At 34.4% G+C, this 27641-nt stretch overlaps 1 protein-coding gene across 1 annotated transcript; it reads right to left on the bottom strand.

The window, feature by feature from the left end:
• On the bottom strand, nt 1-27522 carry LOC127832168 (uncharacterized). Its single transcript, XM_052357466.1, has 6 exons — nt 27440-27522; nt 26652-26698; nt 12748-12857; nt 12507-12631; nt 3291-3432; nt 1-2062 (listed from the first exon to the last, which is right to left on the bottom strand). The coding sequence occupies exons 1-6, from the start codon at nt 27456-27458 to the stop codon at nt 1822-1824; spliced, it is 684 nt and encodes a 227-aa protein (XP_052213426.1). The 5' UTR covers nt 27459-27522; the 3' UTR covers nt 1-1821.
• Between the last annotated feature and the right edge of the window lie 119 nt (nt 27523-27641).

Below are 27641 nucleotides of genomic sequence, written 5' to 3'. Positions count from 1 at the left end.
AAGTAAGATCACATTTATTAATTAGTTCCGATTAAGAAGTCTCCTGTAACAATCTTAGTAACAAAATAATACAGCCATGAAAGATAAACATAATAACAATGTTATGTAATCATACTGTTTTAGACAACATTTAACACGTTTTTAAACACGGTTTGGGTACAGCAATCTCCATAAATAAGGTATTGACCACTTAAGCCCACCATCCACAGACAATATCATTGTCAATTTTATTGACTCAATAATATTGACAGAATATTTGTTGCCCTTTAAAGCCCCCCCCCCCATCCACACACAATATCAATGTCAATTTTATTGACTCAATAATATTGAAAGAATATTTTTTTGCCCTTTTAAGCCATGTTGACTGTACAGAAATTTTGACGAGACTATACATATTGATTGAATATTATTGAAGGGTGCAAAACACTTGTCAATAAAATTGACAATGCGTCAATAAATATTGAAAATCTCGGATTTTTATCAATACATTGACTCGTGATTTAGCATCTTTTTTTTAAAAATCATAATATAAAGTGTCAATATAAAGAAGTGAAACTCCATCTGCTGGAGTAGTATTGCATTCTCATTATAAACAATTAGTTGGTCCTTCAAGTGACAAATTGCCAAAACAGTACGAAACAGCACAATACGAAACAACATACACACATAGACGAATAAAGCTGGGGTCAACGCCTGAGAACGGTCAATGCACAGCATTGGGGGTTTAAACCGGTTTAAGAGCGCTCAACCTCACACTTGGCCCAGCAATATTCATGATACATAAAAGTGTTAATTAAATTTATCCTCATAGCATTGCAACTCAAATTAAACAATAATACAAGGGAATCATTCATTTACATTACCATTTAATAAATGTAAGAAAGAAGACCAGAGCAACAGATCAACAACTTTTTGAGGAACGATGAAATGAAATTACGAACAAGTGTTAACTACATCTCTTCTTTTAAGAAAAAGATTTAAGAATATAGCATCCTATAATTAATATTTCAGATCATCATCGTGACAATACAAGAAGAAGCAGCAATAATGGGTGTGCAGGATCCATATTGCAAAGCTTGGTTATTTATGTGACTGCTAAACAAATATATCAAACAAGAAACGCCCGTCAGAGATAAAATATTTAAAAAGTTAAATGATACAAATCGATGACTTATGCATGTAGCCTAAAACAGTGAAAGTGGATCGGATTACATAATTTAGAACCGATGACACGATGACTTAAAAAAAAAACACAAATAATTAAAGAGGCAATAGTGTAAAATAAAAAAAAAAAAGAGATGTGTTTGTAAGAAACACAATGCCCCCCTACTGCGCAGATTTGATTGTCTTACCTTTGACATTGAAGGATGACCTTGACCTTTTACCACTCAAAATGTGCAGCTCCATAAGATACACATGCATGCCAAATATCAAGTTGCTATCATCAATATTGCAAAAGTTGTGACCAATGTTAAAGTTTTGGACACACACACACAGTGACACACACATACACACACATACAATGACAGACAGGCCAAAAACAATATACCCCCGATCATTCGATCCGTGGGCATAAAAAACTATTAAAGGGTCAGTGCTGTATAATCGAATTACCAATTGAACAACTTTTGTTTATTGAATATTTTAGAATTAAAAATATCATATAGTCATGCCATTATTAATTTCAAATTTTAAGTCAGCAAATCGTCGTTTTTGAAGACGAAATACTAGTGTATACTATAAACATGTATATCATAAGTAACTTTACAATTAAAATCTTTACCATGGTATTAATAGTTAAGTCAATCAATAAAGCATTGCTCAAAACACAAAAATTAAAGCGGATATGACGTATGCCATTGTCATGGCAACTCGATTCGCACCACAAGTGATGTCACCGGCGTATGTAGTGAAGTAATCGTGGGTTTGTGCAATACCGCATTCGGAGTAGCTGTAGGAAACAACGAAGACATCCGTTGCGAATGCCGCAAGGTCAGAAGTGCACGTTCCTGACGCCATGATTGGGTCGCTTTCAAAGCATCCCACCAAGGTATTGAATGCACTAAAACGATATTGATCAATTTAATGGCAACACTGATAACGTCAATAAATACTGAATTACAAATCAATATTCAATAATAGATTTCTTCACTTACGACAAATAAGTTCAATACGATAATTTCAATAATTTTATTAAGATATATTAGTTATACTTAGAATTAGTTGTACATCAATTAAAATGAGGATGATGTCAAATATATGTAAACAATAAAGTTGATTTCAATGGTAGCAATTCTTGCTTTAATTGTTTGCTGCAGGTTCGGGCTAAGAAAGGCGAGCCCTTGAGTATTCGAGACTTGACATGAACCGGCAATGAGCCCTTTACATAAATATTTAATGAGTCGCGTTTTGAGAAAACTGGGCTTAATGCATGTGCGTAAAGTGTCATCCCAGATTAGCCTGTGCAGTCCGCACAGGCTAATCAGGGACGACACTTTCCGCCTTAACTCGATTTTCGGTAAGGAGGGACTTCCTTGAAACTATAAATACCATACAAGCGGAAAGTGTCGTCCCTGATTAGCCTGTACGCACATGCATTAAGCCCAGTTTTCTCAGCACGCGGCTCTTTTAATCTTGCCTTGTATTGTTTCACGATCGTGCATTTAAACATGATACATATATCCGTCTTTGTAGCTTAAAGCGGGTATATACGATTAAGTCAAATATTTATGAATTTATATCAACTGTGTAAACAACTTATTATAAATATATTTCAATATAAATTAAAATAAAAGTTAAGAAGAACATGTGTCGAAAAATGCGATATAAGCCAGATATTTAATTCTGAAAATGAAAACGGCTGTACAGCCGAATTCCCCAGCATGTATACCATACATGTACGATGTGCATCTAAACTTAGTTTAACGGTTTATTTGAAATTCTGCAACGATATCTATTCATACGACACACGAACACTATCTCCGATCCTAATACAAAGACGAATGCTTCGGTTATTGTAGGAAAATATGTACGTCACTATCGGCTCGGGGCGTTAATTTGTCTTTGCTTCATTTTATAAAATTCGGCCTTAATGTATAATTTTTCTTGCCTATTTTGTATTATTGTAACATATTTTATCAATATATTACAATTAAACACATATAAAAAATCGTATATACCCGCTTTAAGATACAGCAACCAATATATTTCAATTAATACGTTTTCCGTGATAAGCATTTGCTTTTTTTTAATTAGATCATGACATGTCATGCAGATTAACGAAGTTATACTTGCAAGCTGCCGTCTTGTAGCTCGAATAGTTCCCATCCAGAAAGTCTTCATAAGAATTCGCAAATTGGTCCACAAACGTTGAGAAGCAGGCGTTATTTTCGAAAATGTGCGTGCTGCAAAGCTCTAAAACATCCAGCATTTCTGCAAAAGAGTAAATGCAAAAGTATTATTGCTGCCTTATATGCAATCATTTTAGAATCAATTGGTGTTACGCGTGATTGCCTTCATCTGAAGAAATTCTGGCGGAAAAATATGGGGAGAACGGTTTTCAATGATAAACAAAAGTTTAAAAGTGGCATTACAGGGTACTAAATTGCGTAATTTACTTAAAGCGACTGCTTGTCTAGAACTGTTCGCAAATATGCTCAAATAGTAAAAATAATGATGCCCACAGAGTTACAGGTTTGGTTTCGTGTATTATATTTGAGGAAAAGTACGTTGCTGCGCTCCGAGTAGATCAATATCCGGTCGATATCGTGTGGTAGTTCGATAAAATAAGTAACCCAGCAGTATTTCTGGTGTGCAGTGTTAGCATTATCATTAAACTGTTTAATTTTTTCTAATTAATAATGCATTAAGTGTGTAACTATTTATTATGCAATAGAAGTTTAGCATTGGGTTATTTACCCTTTTTCAATATGTATGCTATTCATATTTCAACTGATACACAATGGCATATTTTGTGTAGACATTGATTTGTGCCAAACACAAGTCATAGTTAATACCAGAAAAAAAAATGTTTCAAAAGTGATGATCGCATTAATCCCACGTTGTTTATATTGTACACATGATCGTTTAGTTGATATTAAGTTTGAGCAAAAAATGAACAAGATGGCTATGATTACCCTAAGCGCTAACCTGACATAAAGATACGCAAATTAATGTGACAATTATATAGTATACAATATTTGTTGTTGCATACCAATTACACATGGGCATGTGCCTATTTTAAAAATGAATATCGTTACTGTAATAAAAATGGTCAACTAGAAATGCACATAAAAAGGGGCTATACAGACAAAAATAAACTTTATTTGTTGCTTTTTCTAACATGAGATAATGTTTGTACATACTTTTTACAAGGTGATCGCATGTCAAAAATGCCAATTTTAATAACATGGTAATAGGTCTTCAATTGTCAAAAAACATTGTCTTAATGACAGTATATTATGATGAGAACATGATAAAGCACACATTAGATTCTACCAGGTTCCTATGATTTGTATGCAGTTGCCCTAGATAAAACAAGAGGGCCTGAAAGGCCCAAAGTCGCTCACCTGAGATAAAAAGAAATGACCAGTTTTTTGCAGGCCAAGATATCAATGGAACAAATGTTCTAACCAAGTTTCATAAAGAATGAACAACAAATGGCCCCCTGGCGGCCATGTTTTTCAACAGACCTGAACCATTTTTGAACTCGTCCAAGGTATCATTGGGACAAATCTTCTGACAAAGTTTCATGAAGATCCGAAAATAAATGTGGCCGCTTTACAGTGTTGACAAGGCAAATATTCATGACGCACAACGGAAGACAGACAATTGACAAAAGGTGATACCAAACTTTCACCATTAGCAAACAAAAGATGTGTTTGTCAGAAACACAATGCCTCCTTCTGCGCCGCTTTGAAGCTATATATTTGACCTTGAAGGATGACCTTGATTTTTCACCACTCAAAATAGGCAGCTCCATGAGATACGCATGCATGCCAAATATCAAGTTGCTATCTGAAGCGAAATAGAAGTTTGAACATTTTGCGAAACCTAAACGCGATAACCTAAACTCAAAGTGTGACGGAAGGACAGACAGACGGACGGACGGTCCGATCACTATATGCCCTCCTTTGAGGGCATACAAATATTATGCTCATAAAGATTGTGTCATGTTTGAAGATGATATTATTAAAACTAATTAGTAAACTAAATCAAGATATGATATATACATTTGCACTCAGCAAGTGTCATGCAGATTGAACAAAAAATGTGACTAAATGTATTCAAAATGTTTCACTATAAACAACTGTAGACATACAATGAAACCCAGTTTATTTTTATCAGAAGTGTGGACCCTTCAAGGGAGAGTATCTTGAGCATACTAGTATGTTGATAAATACAGAGTGGTCATTATCTACTGCACTAATTATGTAAAGGTAAGCCAGTGCATTTAACTGGAGTCAATGTTGCCATGGAAACAATTTCATAGCACAATAGATGTTCTATCAATACACCAAACACAGTTGGTTAACTTGGCTTATCAGTAAAGATCAAAGATAAGGCTCTACAGTGCATTAGTACATGTACAGTTATTTTATGACATAGAAACAATAGGTTTATTAAGTGCATGCAAACTACTGTCTTTATGTACACCACATTTTATGAAGGAAGTCTCAGGTTTATACAAGGGAGTTAACTATTAGAAAGTATGTACAGGTTATCTTTTTTTAACATTATTGCTTATCAGAACTAGACTGTTCACATGTTTTCATTATATACATATATAGAAAACTGCCCCATCCCCTGGCGGCCATGTTTTTCCACCCATCATGACCATTTTCGAAATCGTCCGAGATATCTATAAAATTGATGTTTAGAAAACAAATTATGATGATTAGGCAAAAAACTTGACTTCTAGTGTTCACAAGCTTTTTTACTATACAAATATAAGAAAAATGACCCCCCCCCCTCCTGGCGGCCATGTTTTTTTACCAATCCGAACCATTTTAGAACTCAACCGTCATATTCAGAAAACACATGTTCTGACCAAATTTCATGAAGATTGGACAAAAAATGTGACTTCTAGAGTGTTCACATGTTTCCACTATAAACATATAGAGAAAACTGCCCCGCCCCCTGGCGGCCATATTTTTTCACCGATCTGGACCATTTTCGAACTCGTCCGAGATATCAATGAAACCAATGTTTTGAACAAGTTTCATGATGATTGGGGCAAAAATTGTGACTTCTAGAGTGTTCACAAGGTTTCTCCATAGCCATATAAGGCCATGTTCTTCAACGGACGGAAGCCATTTTTGAACTCAACCAACATATAAGTTAGACAAACATTTTGACAAAGTTACATGAAGATTGGGCATCAAATGTCACTTCTACAGTGTTCACAAGGTTTTTCTATTTTTGACCAAGTGACCTAGTTTTTGATCCAGTATGACCCAGTTTCGAACTCAGTCGAGGTATCAATCGGACAAATGTTCTGACCAAGTTTCATGAAGATCGGATAATAAATGTGGCCTCTAGAGTGTTCACAAGGCAAAATGTTGACGACGGACGACGCACGACGCACGACGGACAAAAGGCGATCACAAAAGCTCACCATGAGCGCGTTGTGTTCAGGTGAGCTTAAAACAACAATAAATCCTTTTCAAAACACAAATCTTTCATAATCACACCAAAATGCACTTTTCATCAATCAATATAGTCAAACAATCAACAAATCCGGTTTGATACACAAATATTTGATTCACATCTTATCAATAGAGGGTCTGCCTCAAAATGATAACTTCTCAGCCATCAAAGACCAGGCATCAAAAGTCTTTGATGCAATAACCAGCTTGAGCCTTACATAACCATGTACCAGACTGAGACAAAGAGAGTTCAAGTAAGAGGTCAGTCATAGTTTGCCTTTGATCTCCCAAGTACTGCTAGATTCTCAGCATGAAATGGCAACATTAATTACAGAAGCTGCACTACAGTGATAACTGATACAGGTGTGTGTTACACAATATTATAGTCGAGGGGGGGGGGGGGGGCCAGCCAGAACCCATGTAATAATGCTGATAAGGTTTCTGTGAAAACAAACATAACAACGTGTATTTTGAACACAGAATAACTTTTATCAAACAATCTGAATATGCAGATCCATATTATTGAATATGATACTACTGTTTTGAGTTAGCATTACATTTTATGAAACACAAATCATTAATAGGTGTGATCATGTGCTAATGCAATTTAATATTAATAAAAAAAGGCAGCTTAATATGAACAATTTCATTCATATGGTCAATGCCCTATTTACACCAGCTGATGCAAAACATCATAATAAAAAAAAGGTGTTTTTCCATTTCGATGAAAAAGCGCATGAAAATAATAAGCTATAATTAATATAATGTATATAGAACAGCACTGTTTATACCTGAACAACAGAGGTTTTTCTTTTAAAGTCAAAAATAATTTGTTTGCAAAATATTGTAATCTAAAGAAGGATACAAAAGGTTACAAATAATATCAAAATGAATATACCTAAACACACTATAAATGCTTAAATCAATGCACATGAAACATAAAAATGAATCTGCAAGGGATTAAATTCGAAGGAAATTCGTACTAAATTGTCAAGCATAAGGATAAAATGGCACTGTCTTAAGCTCAACTAATTTTCCCTCTTCCCAGTTGTCTTTTTCATAGAAAAGATTATGTCGCTTTAAGCATGTGTTGTAGTAGCAAAGATCTTCATTTGCACTTTTTTTCAGTTTTTCTTCCGCAGTTTTCAGACAAGTTGTTATTCCGGAAGAGGATGTAATGTTGAACATAGAGTTAATAGCCCTTGTATTCAACAAGAAGTCCATTAGTATTTGCTTCTTGGAAAACACCAATAAAATGCTTATTGTATATGTTCAACAGCAAAATGTAATAACTGTACAATTTAACTATTTTATTTCGATTATACTTTTGCGGTTGTTAAGACTTACGGAAACTCTCTGAATTCAAAAGTTACAAGCACTAACTGGGTGTCAAGCGGCGTTTCTAAGAACCATTCTTGTAGAATATCAAGACTGTCATGTGTCAATGGTTTTACCAAGACTGTGTGACAAATGTTACACGAACTTAATTCCCTGTAAGTCTCAGTTTCATTACACAAGGACTGTCCACACCACACATAATCCACATGTTTTATTATTCCATTTTCCACTTCATTTCTTATGTAAAATCTAGAGACTGACTCGTATTTACAATTTTCAAAATCTTTTCATTGTTTACTTAAAAGAAGATTTTTTCTATATTAACATTATGCCTGCGATTAATGACATAGAAAATACGTTGACATATATAATCTTTTTCAGCTGGAAGTTGGTAACTATTGAATCCTAATACTAATTGTCCTTCAACGAATTGTTAACATCAAAACACGTAACAAAGTTAATTTCTCGTGGAATTAAATTTCTTGAAGAACAGACTTTATATCATTGTTTATAACTGCTTTCCCGTATTTGTTTAGTTGCGATTTTACTCCAAGCTTCACTGCACTCCTTAAAAGACAGAATGACTGAAGCATGTTGTTTTTAAAGGTAAGAACATATTCATACTCAATAGAACCAGCTAAATGTTTGATAGATTTTGAAAAGTGGCACTCAAACCAAACTATTTTCCTCCATTGATCCGAACTGAAATGAATCTTATGTTTTAATACAAGAGTTTAAATATTATTCTCATCTATGTGTACTCTATCAAACAGAGTTGTGATGTCACTGAAGGTTGTCTTTGATATCAGCCGATAAAGTTCATATGATGATGTAATGTATGATGTCTTTTCATTTTTTCATACAGTCGGTTACATTCAATTAATTTTGAAAACAGTTTACATCCATGAGAAGAATCACTATGCTGAAGATAATAACGTAACACTGACAACACATGCACAGATTCTGTTCCCTTTATATGTTTTATCCCTCCTTTGTAGTACTGTTTTTAAATGTTCTTTTGACATTGGATACGTTCAAATTTGTATTTTTTTCTTAAGCGCCTGAACAAATTCTTCTTATTAAAAAATAGGAATAGCGGGGCTACTTTTGAATTATCTGCACCTTATATTAATAATTGATTGAATATATAAAGACACATCCTTTAATTAATCATGCGCATTCAAATGTACATTCTGTTTTATATGGACAAAGAAGGGAAATATCTGACTGGTCAAATTTTCTTATACATTGCATAATTATAAAGACTCAACTTTGAAAAAAAAAATGGGGATAGCGGGGCTACTTTTGAATTATCTGCACCTGAAAGTGTGTATTTACTCTTATATGTTGTTGCCAAGAGTAGATTATTCATAATTAATGCAAACCAAAACAATAAAGTAATTCATTGGTTCAGAAATATTGCTAGATGCTTAAATCAGTGGATAAACTGCATTATTCCTGAAAAATGGGCATACTTTTAAAGAAAATTCATATCATGTTGCAAAAATTAGTTAAATAAAAAGATTGGTTGGATAGAATGTAGAAAAAAATGACACCAAACGTGCAGAATTTCTTTAACAGGTTATTGTGTCTGAAAATGATAGATTACTACACATATCTCAATGAAGTTTTTATCATTTGAAAACATACACTTGGTAATAACATGTCGATGTATTATTTGGCACTTTATGAATAATCAAATTTAAAAAATATCTGAAGTTTTTCATTGGGATGTACAGCGGAACTAGTGATACAAAAATTTCAAACATTAATTATAACATACAGCCAAGTTCTGTTTGAAAATGAAAGTCACTAACATCTTTATGCAAAGGGACACCCGTTTTGTGTGACGTTTCATATGTGGTTGATAACATTGCCAATAATTTTATATTGCCTCGTATAGTAAAATATATAAAATTGAATATCTACGAATGAACAGCTAAATATTTTCAGAAATACTTGTGGCACATCAGAAAATAATTCTCATGTTAAATGCTAACTGTTTTCTTTTTTATCATGAATGACATAATATCAAACAAACACTTCAAAATAGTTAAAATAAAGATGATAAATACCCAGTCTTAGTAGCTTTTATAGAGAAGAGCATTCAACAACTCATTAATATAATCACAGTCTAATGAAGATTTTGATTATATTAATAACGAAAAGACTTACCTTCTCACAAGTCTCAGGAACATTTTTTTTAAATGTCTCAATATCAGCATGGAAATGTAATGCTTAAATACGTTGTATTAAAAATCAATCCAAATCACTCTGTGTAAATAGATTGTGTTTCCATATGAAATGTATGGTGAATAATGTCTTTGAAATGAAAAATAAGAGATGTATATTGTTACTAATGATACTTATCTAAGAGGAAACACTGGCATCATTTTCGAACTCTTCCAATATATTATTTGGATGAATCTTCTGACCAAGTTTCATCAAGATCTGACATTAAATGTGGCCTCTAGAGTGTTAACAAGATTTTACTATATCCATATATACCCATGTAAGGAAAAATGCCCCACCCCTTGGCAGCCATGTTTTTCAAGCAAACGTAACCATTTTCAAACTCATCCAAGATATCATTGAGACAAATCTTCTGACCAAATTTCATGAAGATTGGACAATAAATGTGACCCGTCTAGAGTGTTAACAATGCAAAATGTGGACGCCGCACAACCCAAGACGGACGACGCACGACGGATTAACCGGAACTATTTTGTAACTTGTCCAAGATATCATTGGGACAAATCTTCTGACCAAGTTTCATGATGATCCGACAATAAATGTGACCTCTAAAGTGTTAACAAGGTTTTACTATAGCTATATAAGGAAAAATACCCCCCCCCCCTTGGAGGCCATGTTTTTCAACCAACCGGCATCATTTTCGAACTCATCTAAGATATTATTGGGATGAATCTTCTGACAAAGTTTCATGAAGATTATACATTAAATGTGGCCTCTAGAATATTAACAAATTTTACTATAGCCATATAAAGCCATGTAAGAAAAAAATGCCCCGCCCCTTGGCAGCCATGTTTTTCAAGCAAAGGTTACCATTTTTGAACTCATCCAAGATATCATTAGGATGAATCTTCTGACTAAGTTTCATGAAGATCGGAAAATAAATGTGACCTCTGGAGTGTTAACAAGGTTTTACTATAGCCATAAAAGGGAAAATGCCCCGCCCCCTTGCGGCCATGTTTTTCAACCAACCGGCATCATTTTCGAACTCGTCCAAGATATTATTGGGATGAATCTTCTGACCAAGTTTCATGAAGATCGGACAATAAATGTTAAAAAGGTTTTACCATAGCCATATAAGGAAAATGCCTCGCCCCTTGGAAGCCATGTTTTTCAATCCAACGTAACCATTTTCGAACTCATCCAAGATATTATTAAGACCAATCTTCTGACCAAATTTCATATAGATTATATAATAAATATGGCCTCTAGAGTGTTAAAAAGGCAAATGTTGACGCCGGACGACGCACGACGGACAAAAGGCGATCACAAAAGCTCACCATGAGCACGGCCAACAAAACATAGTTGGCCTTACTATTGTTAAGACAAATAACTAACCATGTTTAAAGAAAAAAAAATTATTAGGATAAAATCTCTAGTGAGATAAAATGTGTTTTTATCTGTTGACTTTGATTTTAGACACACCTGACACTTACTCGATATTGTCTAAATAAACAGTCTTACGAAAGTGTCCTTTTTGTATAAGTGTATGGATTCTTTTAACAATGAATAACACTCGCATAAAATTGGAAAGATGAAGATTGTTACAACGAGCCATCGCGAATGATAAATGAATTTTGTTCTATAGTCGTTAAACGTTTTTTCTTAGATTTTACTTGGTGGCTTAGTTTTTCTAAGCATGTGACTCAGATTCGAACCCAGCTTAGATATTGTCAAGATATATATACTGATCTATTTTTTCCAATAATAAGTCTTAATTGTTTCCACTATTACAAAGCAATATATTTCCAAGATGTAACCTTGATTTCGATCGACAAGTCCAAGATTAACACGTGACCAAGAAAATTTCAAGCTAAACATTTGATGAAATGTATCAAGCATTAGCGGAAAATAAGCTTCTCGAGTGATGTTTCATTTGATTTATCACGGTGACTTGTTTAAGACGCGCATAACCTAGATTAATACGTGGCCTAGATATTATCCGAATTATCATTCTGAATAGGTTTTATCAAGATTGGGTTATGAATATGGCTTTTAGTGGGGTGAGAAGATTTTTTCCTGGTGACCACGTTTTTGGAATTTCAATATGATAAGTTATTTTGTCTTGTGACAAAATAAGGCTACTTAAAAAGAAGTACATGTAATTTTATTAAGTTTTATTCGAATACTAAACCGCCGTACGTCAAGCAAATAAAGATCATCAAAATCAGCATCTTTTGGTATTTGTTTCTTTTTTAACCTTTTAAAATTGGCGCAAATGTTTTCGACTAGTTCTTATTAAATTAAAATCTGAAACATAAAGGTACACACTTTGTTTGTGGTTGCACATCACTCGAGATGACACTTTGAATACTACCGGATCATAGATAAAAGAGCCATCGGTTTTGAAGCAAGTGCCCACCTTGTCTGTCATGCACTTGATGGCACATTCAAAACTGGAAAAGAAGTATATTTATTTTTAGGTATAGTTTACATCACAAACATTTGCAAAAGTTCTTATTTGCATCGGTATTTTCATATGTTGTGGCATCCAAATAACTGCATTACATACTTTTGACACAAATCAATCACAAACTTGGTGGCTTTCGTGGCATCAGATATCCCGATTTGACTTTGAGTACACGACAGATATCTCTCAAGGACAGCGTGAGCATCACAATTCTGGAACATAGTTAATAGTCTATTTTGAACGTGTATATGTTTTATTCAAAAACGTGTGATAAATCAAAATGGACAGATGATACAAGGAACAACGATACACACGTGTGTCATAAAATGGATGAACAATTGTTGGGTTTTACATACTAGAAACCGTAGCTTTTAACCTCTATGTGGGCTGCGTTTGACAATAAAACTTAATACTTACAACTGTAATATAAGAACTGAAATTTGAGAAACATAAATATAATGGGAAACATACAAGACAAAAAAACTGTGTTATTCGACTGTAAAGGGTCAATTCATTTGGGGAGAGGAGTAGATGGGCGTATAACCAGTTAACAAGCATGTCAAACTGTACACTGAGCCCCATTTTTACCACAAAAATACGACTGTCAATTAACATTAACCACACATCATAGCAATAAACTTTAAAATGCATGTAAAGCGGACATTTATTCGATTAAATTACAATGCCATCAGAGAATGGTTTAATATGCATGAAAGGAACATAATTAAAGCTATTGTTTGGCACAATGAAATAAAGCCGTTTCATGTATCATATTAAAACTTATATACTGCCAACAGTTTTGATTCTTTTAAATAGTTTAAATCAAACACCGTAAATGATGCGAACAAAAATGAGCCTGTAGACAATGTAATCTACATAATGCAGTTCATTAAGTTAGCTTTCAGAAAATTCTACTTTTATTCTTTAAGTGAATTCACGTCACATAATATGTTTGACTGATTACCATGTTCTACTATGCGCGATTATGATTATAATATGCGGAATTATCACTATGTCATACTTTTTGTGAATTATGACAATACTTCAAACGAACAAAACTAAATTATGCTAGTCTTTTTGAGATTATAGAATGTGTTGTACAATGGACCCACTTCATTTAAATGTCAGTCGTCGTGCGACTCGTGACAAAACCGTAAACTTAAGACGGGATCTGTGTGATTGATATCGAAAAAGGTGCTTTCTATTATGCTGGCATTCCTATGTTTTACAAGATAAGTATTGATGCAAAGCATCAAAGGGCGTCGGGAATTTCAGTGTAAAAGGCACTCAATGAAGTTGCATGGAACGATTTTTTTCTACTGTAAATATTAATATATTGGCCGATTATTTTAAACAAAATAGAAAAAGGTACTGGTATAACCATTATCTATGATTTTGTGTTATAACCCCAAAATAACCATTATCTATGATGTTGTGTTATAACCCCAAAATAACCATTATCTATGATTTTGTGTTGTAACCCCCAAATATTTCATAGTTCATTTTATTTACATTGGTTTCCTTTTTTACTGGCATCTGTGTGCGGTTTTCATTAATGGAACAGAATTGTGTAGGTTTTTAAAAATCCGCTTCATCTTGTAAGCGTAATTTCATATTTTTCTCAACTTCAAGGGGAGATGATTCTGAACTTATTCTTAAGTTGCTCAATTACGATAGGGGTTGAGTACTCATTGATATGAAAACACTGTAAAAGTTTTAATGTGTTTACGAACCCACCCACCCACCCTCTCACACATATATTTCATGGGCATAATAAGGCCAAAAAGAAAAATAGTTGTGTTTCAGGTCACCTCCTGAAAAAAGTAGGGTCGGTAGGTAGGAAAAACTTATTATTTAAAATTCTTTTTATTTTTTATGTTTTTCATTGCTCAGTCTCAAGTTTTAATACCTCTCGCGAAAACTAATGACACGAAAGACGACTGTCGCCGATTTACACTTGAAAATACTATAAAGGTCATTTACTACATTTAAATTGATCCTCGCTGTTCGTCAGAAATAAAATGATTGTTTTTGTTTATCTCTAAATTACGTGTTGCTACAAATTAGTTGACAGGAGCAGGCCAATCCGGATGGAAAGCTCATTGTAAGCTCGACTGTCCAACAGACAAAAAAACTCACCTTTTCTTCAGCAGCAAACCCACGAACTTCCAGTTTCGATCGCTTCGACTGTGCTGGGTGGTATCTGTGCCATACATTCTTTAAAGTCATGGAGTTTGAATAAGAATTCAAAGACTTTGTTCCGATTTTGCGGGAAAAACAGGCTGGTCCCCCGATTGCACAATGTGTATAATATAAAGCGTTCGCGGCGACGAGATGTTATTTTGCAGGTCACAATACAATAATTCTGGTAATGGCCGAATTCGACCGGACGGAGACGGAAAAAAATCGTCGAACTCGGAACTCGACGGGGAAAAATTAACAAAAAAGGCAAATATTGGATAATAAGTTTTTGGGTCGGCCCCAAAAAGATAGGGTCGGTCGGGTGACCGAAAACACAACTATTTTTCTTTTTGGCCTAACATATAATTTCCAATGTTTTGATAAAGGCATTATGCCGAAACGTCAACTAAAGGAGTATAATCAGAGAGTTATAATTATTTAATATCCCTTCGGATAATTCAACTGAGCATAGACATATTAGTTTAAATTAATATGCAGTTTAATTGTTTTTGTTTTCGGGGGACCAGCCTGTTTTTCCCGCAAAATCGATATCCGGCGTTCCGTTTGATTGTAAACATGGCGTCGTCCATTTTGTCCGTCAATTTGAACAAATGTTTTCATCATGCCGGAACAAAGTCTTTGAATTCTTATTCAAACTCCATTACTTTAAATAATGTATGGCACAGATACCACCCAGCACAGTCGAAGCGATCGAAACTGGAAGTTCGTGGGTTTGCTGCTGAAGAAAAGGTGAGTTTTTTTGTCTGTTGGACAGTCGAGCTTACAATGAGCTTTCCATCCGGATTGGCCTGCTCCTGTCAACTAATTTGTAGCAACTCGTAATTTAGAGATAAACAAAAACAATCATTTTATTTCTGACGAACAGCGAGGATCAATGTAAATGTAGTCAATGACCTTTATAGACTTCCGGTTCCGGTGGCAGCAAGTTGGACAATTTAGGACTGATTTTTTTTTTTTATTAAATCGATCAACATCTCTTTCTTCAAACATTTAAATTAAAAGTATTTTGGGCTTTTGTGATTAATGAAGTGTTCGTTTATCATGAGGATTATATTTTGAGGGCATTACGGTTTTCTCCAAGGATTTATTTGATGGTGTCTCAAGTTGTTAATAACGAAGCATGTGCTTAGTGTGAGATCGATCAACATCTCTTTCTTAAAACATTTAAAATTAGTTTGGTCTCTGTGATCTATGAAGTGTTCTTATATCATGAGGATTAATTTTTGAGCGGATTACATTTTTTTTTCTGAGGAGATCTATGATGGCGTCTCAAGTGGCGTCTCATGTGGCGTCTCAAGTTGTTAATAACAAAACATGTGCTCAGTGTGAGATTTCTTTTAAAGGGAAGAGTCCAAAGTGCTTAAATTGCAGTATTTGTAACTTTTGGTTCTGCCTGGAGTGTAGTCATGTGTCTAACAAGGTTTACGATGTTCTTAAGAGTGAGCCAAATGTTAAAAATCTGCCTTTCAATTGTGATGGATGTACTCGGGTTTTACCTAAAATAACTGAATTAGCTAAGGCTCTGCATTTACAGCAGCTTAAAATTGAGTCGTGTGAGAAAAAATACGAGGATTTGAAAAATACTCTACAAAGTGTTGTTGAAGAGCAAGTTGAGAAAGCCATCACTGAGTACAGAGAGCGCGAGGAGCGTAAGTTGAACATTATTATACACAATGTGCCAGAACCGAGAGCGGAAAGCACCGATAAGAAGGGGGACGATGAAATTTCTCTGAAAGAAATACTTCTTACAACCAAATGTGTTGGTCTGAAAATATTTGATTTTGTACGCTTGGGAAGGCCATCGGACGGAAGGGATCGACTGATCAAGGTAACTCTTGGGAGTGTTTCAGACAAACACAGAGTTCTAGGGGGGACAAGGTATCTGAGGGCGAAGATAGGGGAAGTTTATGCTCACAGATGGAGCAAGATTTTCATAACCCCGGATCAGACTAAGGAAGAGAGAATAAAGAATATGAATCTCAAAAGGGAACTGGAGAAGCGAAAGTTGGAAGAGAAAAATCATGATTTAATTATTTTTAGAGGGGAAATAGTGGAAAGAAGATCAGATAGTCTTGTGAATAGCACAATGGCGACACCGGGCATTTCAGAGCCGGGTCGGCCATTTCATCTATGATAAATTTAAAGAAACTGTAAATAGAGTTAGTGTTCCAGTTTCACGTGTTCACCACAGTTCTTTCGTTGACAGTTTTTCAAGTTGTGTTAATCACAGTTCTTTCGTTGACAGTTTTTCAAGTTGTGTTAATGACTCTTTGTCTAAAAACAATGAGATTTTAAATAGTCATCAGAGCAATGATTTGCAGTATAGGCATAAACAGTGTCAAGCAATTAACTCTAGTCTAATCACGTGTGATTTTAAATCAATAAGTGATCAGGAACCCTGTGATATTTACCGAAGTATTGATTCCACTATTGTCGCGAAAACAGTTTTAACAGAATCAATTGCAGAAAGATGTAAGTGCATGTATACTAATGCAGATCAGCTCCAAAACAAACTTGATGAATTGCGTTTGCAGTTGTCTATTGTGTCACCAGACTTTGTATTTGTTACAGAAGTGTTACCCAAGTATAATTATGACAATATATCATGTTCTTCCACATTGTATCATATTGATGGTTACTCAGCTTTTCCTGGAACTGACCTTGGTAGAGGTGTCATTATTTATGCGAAAACAGAATTGAATGTTTCACCAAATACCACTCTTAATATCTTTTATGGTGATGCTTCGTGGATTGACTGGATTAGTGATAGCAAAACAATAACATTAGGGTGTATTTATCGGAGCCCCCCCCCCCCCCAACACTAGAAACTGTGAAGAAATTAACCATTTATTAAACATGGCAGTTGGACTCGCCGAGAATTTATTAATTACGGGAGACTTTAATATGAAGGACATTGATTGGGACACGTACACCACCACACATGGAGAGGATCATCATGAAAGCTTATTTATTGAGTGCTTAAGAGATAACTTTTTGTTTCAACATGTAAACCAATTCACAAGATGTAGAAATGATCAGAGCAAGAACATACTTGACCTAATTTTATCTAAAGATGAGAATGACATAGTGAACTTAGAATATCTACCATCCCTGGGATGCAGTGATCATGTAACATTACTATTTGATTTTTTATGTGATTTCAAAATAATATGTACTGGAGCTAGTTCCTATCAATACAGGAAATGTGATTTAATACGCTTTACGGAAGAGTGGGAAACAACAAACTGGCAGGAATATTTCCAACACAGCGATGCTAACAGCATGTGGGAGTCTTTTGTTTGCAAATTCAGAGCTAGTGTGGAAAAGTTTGTTCCAAAGTTTAAACCAAAATCAGGACACATGAAGAAACCGTTGTGGATGACACAGGATTCATTGAGATTTATTAAGGGGAAGCGTCATGCCTGGAATAAATATATGGCTACTAAAAGAACGGCAGACTTTGAAACATATAAAGTGGTGAGAAATGCGGCCAATGAATGTGTGAAGAAGAGTAAGAAAAACTATGAACAGACTATTTCGCTTAAAGCTAAAAGTGAACCGAAGCAATTTTGGCGGTATGTAAAAAGTAAAGTTAAGTCAAAAATTGGCGTTTCTAATTTGAAACGGGACGATGGGGGGTTTGTTGGATCGGACAATGAAAAGGCAGATGTTCTTAATGGATTTTTTGCCTCTGTGTTTACAAAAGAAACTTTACATAATATACCTGATTTACCAGATAAAACTGTGGAAAATAATTTAAATGACATACATGTTTCTGAAGTGGAAGTCTTAAATTTGCTAAAGGATATTGATTCGTCTAAGTCCATGGGTCCGGATGAAATACATCCATATTTGTTTAAAAGTATGCCTGACGTTTTTGTCAAACCGCTTTCATTAATTTTCAAGAAGTCTCTGCCATCCGGAGAAGTTCCAAAAGGGTGGAAAGATGCAAGAATATCGCCAATTTTCAAGAAGGGTAACAAAACTGAGCCATGTAACTACATACCAGTTAGTCTCACATCAGTAGTCTGCAAGATCCTTGAAAAAATAGTTAGAAAACATATCATGTATCATTTAAGTGTGAATAATTTATTATCAAATGATCAATACGGCTTTAGACCACAAAGATCCTGTGCGTTACAGTTGCTACATGTTATGGAGGACTGGACAAAGTTCATCGAAGGAAGCGAAAGTTGGGACAGCATTTACTTAGACCTTGCGAAAGCTTTTGATAAAGTTGCACATAGAAGACTCATAAGGAAGGTATCTGCGTATGGCATTAAGGGAAATGTTCTGGCCTGGATTGAGAACTTTCTGAGTCAGAGAAGACAGTGTGTGTCAATAAAGGGAAGTACATCTAGCTGGATAAGTGTAGAGAGTGGAGTTCCTCAGGGAAGTGTGCTTGGTCCAGTACTTTTTATAATATATGTTAACGATATCACCGACTCTGTGAGCTGTATTTCTAAAATATTTGCTGACGACACCAAGTTATATGCACCTGTGACGGACTCAGGCAGGCTGCAGGAGGATCTTGACTCTCAGCGAATGGGCACAAAAATGGGAACTTGCCTTCAACGTTGACAAATGCAAAGTTATACATTACGGAAACAATCCCAATCAACAATATACTATGAATAATAAGTCTCTGCAGGCTGCAACTGAGGAATGTGATCTGGGAGTGCTCTTCGAAAGAGATCTAAAATTTAGTAAGCATATATCTACAAAGATAAATAAAGCAAACAGTATCCTAGCCTTAATAAAGAGATCTTTTGAGTTCATGGACAAATACTTATTTTTGAAATTATATACTGCCTTGGTGCGTCCGCATGTTGAGTTTGCAAATGTTATATGGTACCCATATTTAAAAAAGGACATTATTAGCATAGAAAAAGTTCAAAAAAGAGCCACAAAACTTGTACCGAATTTGAGGAATTCATCCTATGAGGAACGACTTAAAGAACTAAAATTACCATCACTTGCTCATCGCAGAATTCGTGGGGATGCCATTCAAACATTTAAAATAGTCAAAAATATAGATTATTGCGTTTTTGAGAACTTTTTCAATTATACATCATCAACTAGAGGACATAATCTAAAGCTTGAGAAACCAAAGTCCAGAACATCTTTTTGTCAAAATCAATTTTCCAGAAGAGTGATTAACATGTGGAATGACTTGCCTCAATGTGTAGTTGATGCCAAGAATGTATTAGAATTCAAGAGCAGGATTGATCTACATTGGAATGGGGACATAGTGTATAAGTTTTAGTGATCACAACTGTTGTTTGTCAAAAGGACATTCATTCTTTACCATACTTAAGGAACTATTTTTTACTGAATAAGGCTATTTTTATTAGTTGTGAGAACACATACGGATACAGTACCATAAGACGTCGATAAGAAGAGGGGTTTAAAAAGGACTTGAGTCCTTACCACAGAGCCCAAAATCATCCTACAGGTATCCTACAGGTATAGTATTTTCAAGTGTAAATCGGCGACAGTCGTCTTTCGTGTCATTAGTTTTCGCGAGAGGTATTAAAACTTGAGACTGAACAATGAAAAACATGAAAAATAAAAAGAATTTTAAATAATAAGTTTTTCCTACCTACCGACCCTACTTTTTTTCAGGAGGTGACCTGAAACACAACTATTTTTCTTTTTGGCCTTAACTACATTTTTACATCTTTTGACTGCACAATTTAAATAACAAAGAAAAATGTTTTTAAACTTCAAATGACGTTGTACATAATGACGTCATAAATGGCGTTATTTAAAATGGCGCCAAAAAATGTAAGAATTCGCCAAAATGAAATTACGTTAAACACTTACATATTTTGTCTTAATCTTATGTTAAATGTGTGCTTTATATATTTCATAAATTGATATTTTACAATAAAACAATCATCATCATATGTAATTATAATCGACCTAAACTTATTATCATTAATTAAATAGGGTAAACTTATTTAATGACTTTAATTATTTCAATCCATATCTATGTAAAATATTATAATGATATTTGATTAAATAATCATATTTACTTGTTATTCTTTATAACATATACACATTATGGATAAGATACATTGCATAAAGTACTATTATTTTTACATACATTTAGGTTGATGATTAATATAAAATGTTTTTCACATATATTTTTTACAAGATAGTTTCCCGTAGCAGGACATCAAGTTGATTTTTTGTATTAAGTCCATTTGGCGATTGTGTTTGAAACTTCTTTATGAATTCCAGTTATTTAATAAGTCTGTAATAATGGGAACTGTCTCTTATTTGTGTTAACACTGATACACCCATATATCACATATCGTTACTATAAATAGTAACAAAATGACGTCGCGACCGGGCCGTTATTCGTATCTTGCGGGCCAATATAACTTATATCAGCCCTAGGGCCGATTTTTCATATCAGAAAAGAATGGGATCGCGCGGCTAATACTGAACAATAGGGCGTCCACATTCATTATTAGCCATAAAGAAGTAAAACATCATCTACTGGTTATTGTTCTACTCACCGAAGTTGTGTTATAACCGTGTTTATTTTCGTAAAATTTAATTCGCTTCCATGACGAAATAAATTCTGGACACATTTCTTCATCGCCATCCATCTTTTCCATTTTAAAGAGAGTGGATGTGAGCAGGCAATTCTTTGAGGATAGACATTATTTGATCGACTGACAAAAGAAGGACGTATTCATCAAAGAAATTACCATTTGAATTCAACATCGATTTCCTTCAAACAGTTAAAGAACCATTCACTGACGCTTATCTTAAATTTAGGCATAATCCATCAATTTTTCAACAAAACATCGCGTTATTCGAGTCGACATTTTAACGAAATCGAAAATGCAGTCTCACCAGTTTCATTCCAGTTTTATATCTCAACACTGTTATTCACATTCATAATATTATATTAATCCATCGTAAACACACACACTAATCGTTCGATGCTTAACAAAATATTTAACTGATAAATAAAACACTCCAAGTCCAAGTCCGATTTGTTGTTGTCCTAAAATCCAGAGAGTCTAGGTAGTTTCGTCATTGATATGACGTCACATGAGGTACGTCATAAATTGCGTAATCAATTGAATGAAAATAAAAGTACGGAAAGCTGTTTTTGTATACATTTTCGTGAAGGACCAAAATAGTATTATATGTGATATAAACGATAACACACGACAGAGCTGGGACGGGCGTCTACAATCGGCCCTTGCCGAATAATGGCCTTCGGGCCAAAGGCCCTCGGGCCGTTATGTCGGCAGCGGGCCGATTATAGACGCCCGGCCCAGCTCTGCCGTGTGTTATTGTCTAAATCCTGCACTCTGTGGCCAGCACCATTGAAATGTTCTGAGATCGGTTTATCTCTTCGTAGCTGCACGTCAGCCTCGTGTTCTTTGGCACGTTCCTTTAATGATCTGCTTGTCTCTCCGACGTTTACCATCTTTTGGCATTTAATACAAAATATACCGTACACCAAGTTATAAATGTTACAGTTCTGTTTTATTGCTTCGTTTGGAATTTCGCTTTTTGGGTTGTTATGAAAACCTCTTTTCAACATTTTACCGATCTCAGAACATTTCAATGGTGCTGGCCACAGAGTGCAGGATATGGGTGTATCAGTGTTAACACAAATAAGAGACAGTTTCCATTATTACAGACTTATTAAAGAACTGGAATTCATAAAGAAGTTTCAAAAACAATCGCCAAATGGACTTAATACAAAAAATCAACTTGATGTCCTGCTACGGGAAACTATCTTGTAAAAAATATATGTGAAAAACATTTTATATTAATCATCAACCTAAATGTATGTAAAAATAATATTACTTTATGCAACGTATATTATCCATAATGTTTATATTTATATAGAATAGCAAGTATATATGATTATTTAATCAAATATCATTATAATATTTTACATAGATGGATTGAAATAATTAAAGTCATTAAATAAGTTTACCCTATTTAATTAATGATAATAAGTTTAGGTCGATTATAATTACATATGATGATGATTGTTTTATTGTAAAATATCAATTTATGAAATATATAAAGCACACATTTAACATAAGATTAAGACAAAATATGTAAGTGTTTAACGTAATTTCATTTTTGGCGAATTTTTACATTTTTTGACGCCATTTTAAATAACGCCATTTATGACGTCATCATGTACAACGTCATTTGACGTTTAAGAACATTTTTCTTTGTTATTTAAATTGTGCAGTCAAAAGATGCAAAAATGTGGTTAACATATAATGTCCAATGTTTTGATAAAGGCATTATGCCGAAACGTCAATTAAAGGAGTATAATCAGAGAGTTAAAATGTCTATATCAAAGCGAAAAGTTAACAAAGAACACAAATAAAATAATTTGATTCTACTGGGGCTCGAACCTTGGGCCTCTCACATGTGAAGCGAGCGTGTAACCACTGCACTACGGAACAGCTTGAAAAATCACCTTCTAACTAAGATATTAATAAGTGACTGTAGTGTAACGGTTATCAATAAAGCAATGAACCGTGTAATCGCTGTCGTCTTGTAAAATTTGAAGAAAATATGCGTTAACCAATACTCGAACAGCAAAAGTCTGCGCTATTGTTAGAAAAACCACAAAATAAATTTATGTTCAATATGTTTTGTTTTTATACAAAACCAGAAAGTTTCACCGGTTCGCGTATTTGCCCAGTCCCTGTGATCTTTTATTATTGCCCAGTCCCTGTGATCAGTTATTAATTAAAAGAATTAGCTTTGTATTATTGGCAATAAATGTTGTAGTAAATGTAATAGGCACAAATTCAGTACTTATTTACACTAATTTACACAAAAAATCACCACTATGCGAGATATTCTTACAACAAAAATATACACATTGATCCGTAAAATAACTTCTCCTCCCATAAGCGCTAAAAACGTATTACATAAGAGTCTCCAGACTTCAGTGCGACGCCAATCATTTTATCAACTGTGCGAACTAAACACATCCAGTCTGTATGTGAAAATGGAAATACCATGCAAATCACTTAATTAGATACGCCTTCTTTGCGACTGATTACCAAAGTGTTTTGCTATCAATGACCATAGTGTAAACTGTATGCGCTGTATAACCTCTTCCATTGTGATAGTATGTTAATATTGTAGATCATATTCACTAAATTATCCATGTTTTGTTGATCGACAACCCTATTGTACACTTAATGCGCGTGAGTAAATACTGATAACTACGGAATCCGGATAGTGCCATCTATAATCTCGCTCTTCTTGCATCAAGGGTTACACATGACACACGGAGCGATACTCGATATTTTGCGCGATACACGAAGCGGCAAGCGATATTTATACTGTTCAAATATCGCTGTTATAATATAACCTGTCGACTCTCGCATTTTTTAAATGGTGTTACAGTAATTTGTAACCATTTATTACCAATATGGCCGCAAAATATCCCCCTTTTTGTCTCCCCTATTTTTTTTAAAACGCGAGAGTCGACAGGCGATATTATTACAGCGATATTTGAACAGTACAAATATCGCGTGTCGCTTCGTGCTTCGCGCAAAATATCAAGTATCGATTCGTGTGTCGTGTGTCGTGTGTCGCGGTCTGAAATTAGACCGCGATACACGAGATTCGAATAATATGATCGATATTTGAATAATACAGGATCGTGTATCGCTTCGTGTGTCGCGCAAAATATCGTGTGTCGCTTCCTCTTTCGCGTGCCGTCCTTTGAACGCGAGACACGATATTTTGCGCTATACTCAAAGCGACACACGATATTTTTGCGCGATACACGAACCATCACACGATCTTTTGCGCGGTACACGAAGCAACACGCGATATTTACCACGATATATACCACGATATATCGCCTTTTGGACTACCTACACAAGGGCGATAGCTCGTGGTATATTCTCGCGCGTCGCTTCGTGTAAAGCGCAAAATATCGTGTGTCGCTTCGTGTGTCGCACAAAAAAACGTGTATCGCTTCGTGTATCGTGTGTCGCCCTTGATGAAAGAAGGGCGAGATTATAAATGGCACTATCCGGATTCCGTAGATAACACATATCTGCATTGTTAATTGAATTTTACCAGGCAATCATATGTGTGACATACGCCAATACTCTACACTGAATGCATTTAATAAACCAGCCTTTTAGTTTCTTATGACAATTATGTACACTTATAATCCTTATTTTGCCAGCATTTTGAGAATTCCTGAAGAGGTATTCTTTAATAACAGTAAACACCATATCAAAACAGATAATAATACTATATGCCTTGTATCTCTGATTGTATTGGCTGCATGAGCTCATATAGTCAATGAAATGTCTTTAACATCGTTTATTCTAAATAATTAAAAAGAGTGTGTGACTTTTTATCCTAAAACATTATGCAGCCATTGTTGGTGTCATATAAACACTTCAATTACTTTACATTCCTTTAACGTAGAACATTCGACATTATTAGAAAAATAAATTGTCGCAAGTGTGTATTTTACGCGCACAGAAAGTCAGTGCGTTTTTCCGCTAAAGTAACAAACATAGCGTGTCTTTTGAATTTGTTTTCTAAAATTATTTTTTCATTCCTTTATTAAATAATCTTCTCCCCTTTTTCAATCTCTACACAAAAAATAAAGCATCATCTCAAAAATTTATTTTCTGGTAACGATATGAAGCATAAAAACATGGATGTTTCCATATTATTGTTGTTAGTAACCTGAATAACTTATGAGTGCATTAATAGTGAATGTAAATAATACTCAAGTATATATGTTGCTGACGAAATATATTATATTTGATAATATGTACAATCATGATGTAATTGAGATGTATGTTGAAAAAAAAAGAAAAAAAGAAAGCTTTATCAAAAGTGAGCTGGGACAGCTTCGCCAAATAATTCCTGCTGGCAACCGTCTTCGCTAGTTGTTTTAATCTAGATTGTCTTTTTCATTTCGAAATGCAGAGGGTTTTTTTATATAACTTGGCACTGGCGTGATGCTTGCAAAACCGTGTTGATGCGTTTAAAGGCAGACTCACAGTAAATATACTAATTAAGAAGTTATCTGTCTTCTGCTTGTAATATCTGTATCAAGTGTTCTGAGATAACGTGTGACTGTTACGACCATTGTTGAGAAAATAACTTAAATCAAGCAGTTTTGGAGTAACTACAACAGAATGAAAGTTAGACAGATTACAGTACTTTACACAAAAGTTGCCTGTTTTTCTGTTGCAATCGGTTAATGCAACTCATTTTCGGCTTGGGTACAACCTACATGTACCCCGGGTACTCTTAAGTATACTTACATGTACCCCGGGTACGGTAATTATACTTAAAATTACCAGGGAGTTGTAACGCTAAATCGGTCGTTGTCGGCTAATTTTTTAATTATAATTATGTTCACATGTATGTCAATGTTCTGTTAAAAGGCCTCTGTAGTATCGGAACTTATACTAAAAAAGCATGTTGATGCAGGTTTTTTAAAGAGAAGTTTTTTAAAGATAAACAATATTGGTTTACGGTAATCGGTAGAGCGTTTTACGACATCGGATTTTGGGGGGAATACCACTCGGGTACAGTCTAATATCGATCGGGTACGTTTAAGTATATTTACCGTACGCGGTGTACATGTAAGTATACTCAGGAGTACTTGGGGTACATGTAAGTAGTACCCGAGCCGACAATTAACAATCGAGCGTTATAAAAACCCACAACAATGAAAACAAATATACGCACGAAACGTTTTCAGAAACATTTTCTGGGTGTTATTTCTTCAGAATAAGTCCACCTACCTCTGTCAGAACTTGTGTCACAGCGACACCAAGAAGAATCACCAAACCTATAATCATAAACGTCTTTAAGCCTTCATAGATGAAATTATATGTCATTAAAGTTAAATATATGGTATTTAGTTAAAATATATTTGATAAATACATCCGTTATGTAGGAAAATGGGTTTTCATACATCAAATCCATTAAATAAATATTAGGTTAAAGGTGACGTAGCACGATACGTAAAGATAGCTATATTTAGCCTACAGCTTTTTTTATTTATTTAATGCATTGACAAAATGCATATACAATACATTGAAATACTATACTTCTTCTTTCACTTGTCAATGGTCTCGATAAAAGAAACACGATCAAAGTATTTGTATTCGCTATTAACGATTTCATAGAGATATTCACATTATTTCTCATTAAATAACATTATTTAAATAAATAATAATAAATAGCATATCTCCTTGAAAATATACTATTTTATTGTGCCATTTTAAACAAAAACTAGGTTTTTCTATATGTATAACTCTCTCTAACAATATGTAAGCAGTGATACTAGGAAAGATAATTAATATATTTGTAACGTTTTTGAAAACTTCAAACATATAAAATTGGTTCCCGGGCAATACCCCGTCTGGATAAAACCCTGTTTATGAACGTGTTTTGTCAATTGTTAGCACATATTGTAAACAGAATGGAACAATACGTACATCAATAAAATTAATATATTTTGTGCTAAGTGACAGGCAAACTGCGATTTTTTAATACATGAAAATACAATAATGTTTAACTGTCTTACCGATCTTTCCGGCCAGCATTATTACTTCAAAAATGATCGCACTGTTGCTTAACTCGCAATGTCCGTAACTAGAGCAGTCAGTGAATGCGCTTAAAAACAACTTAAACGCTCCGTGCAAAAAAGGTCTTAAAGGTACTTGTCCGTTTCCAATTGTATTCCATTCCATTTCAATATAGTAATAATAAGTAAACCAGACAATTTT

Source organism: Dreissena polymorpha, chromosome 5, assembly GCF_020536995.1.
Source record: "Dreissena polymorpha isolate Duluth1 chromosome 5, UMN_Dpol_1.0, whole genome shotgun sequence".
NCBI classification, from domain to species: domain Eukaryota; kingdom Metazoa; phylum Mollusca; class Bivalvia; order Myida; family Dreissenidae; genus Dreissena; species Dreissena polymorpha.
The sequence above is the reverse complement of the archived record's forward strand: the minus strand, read 5'-3'. Positions and strand labels throughout refer to the sequence as shown.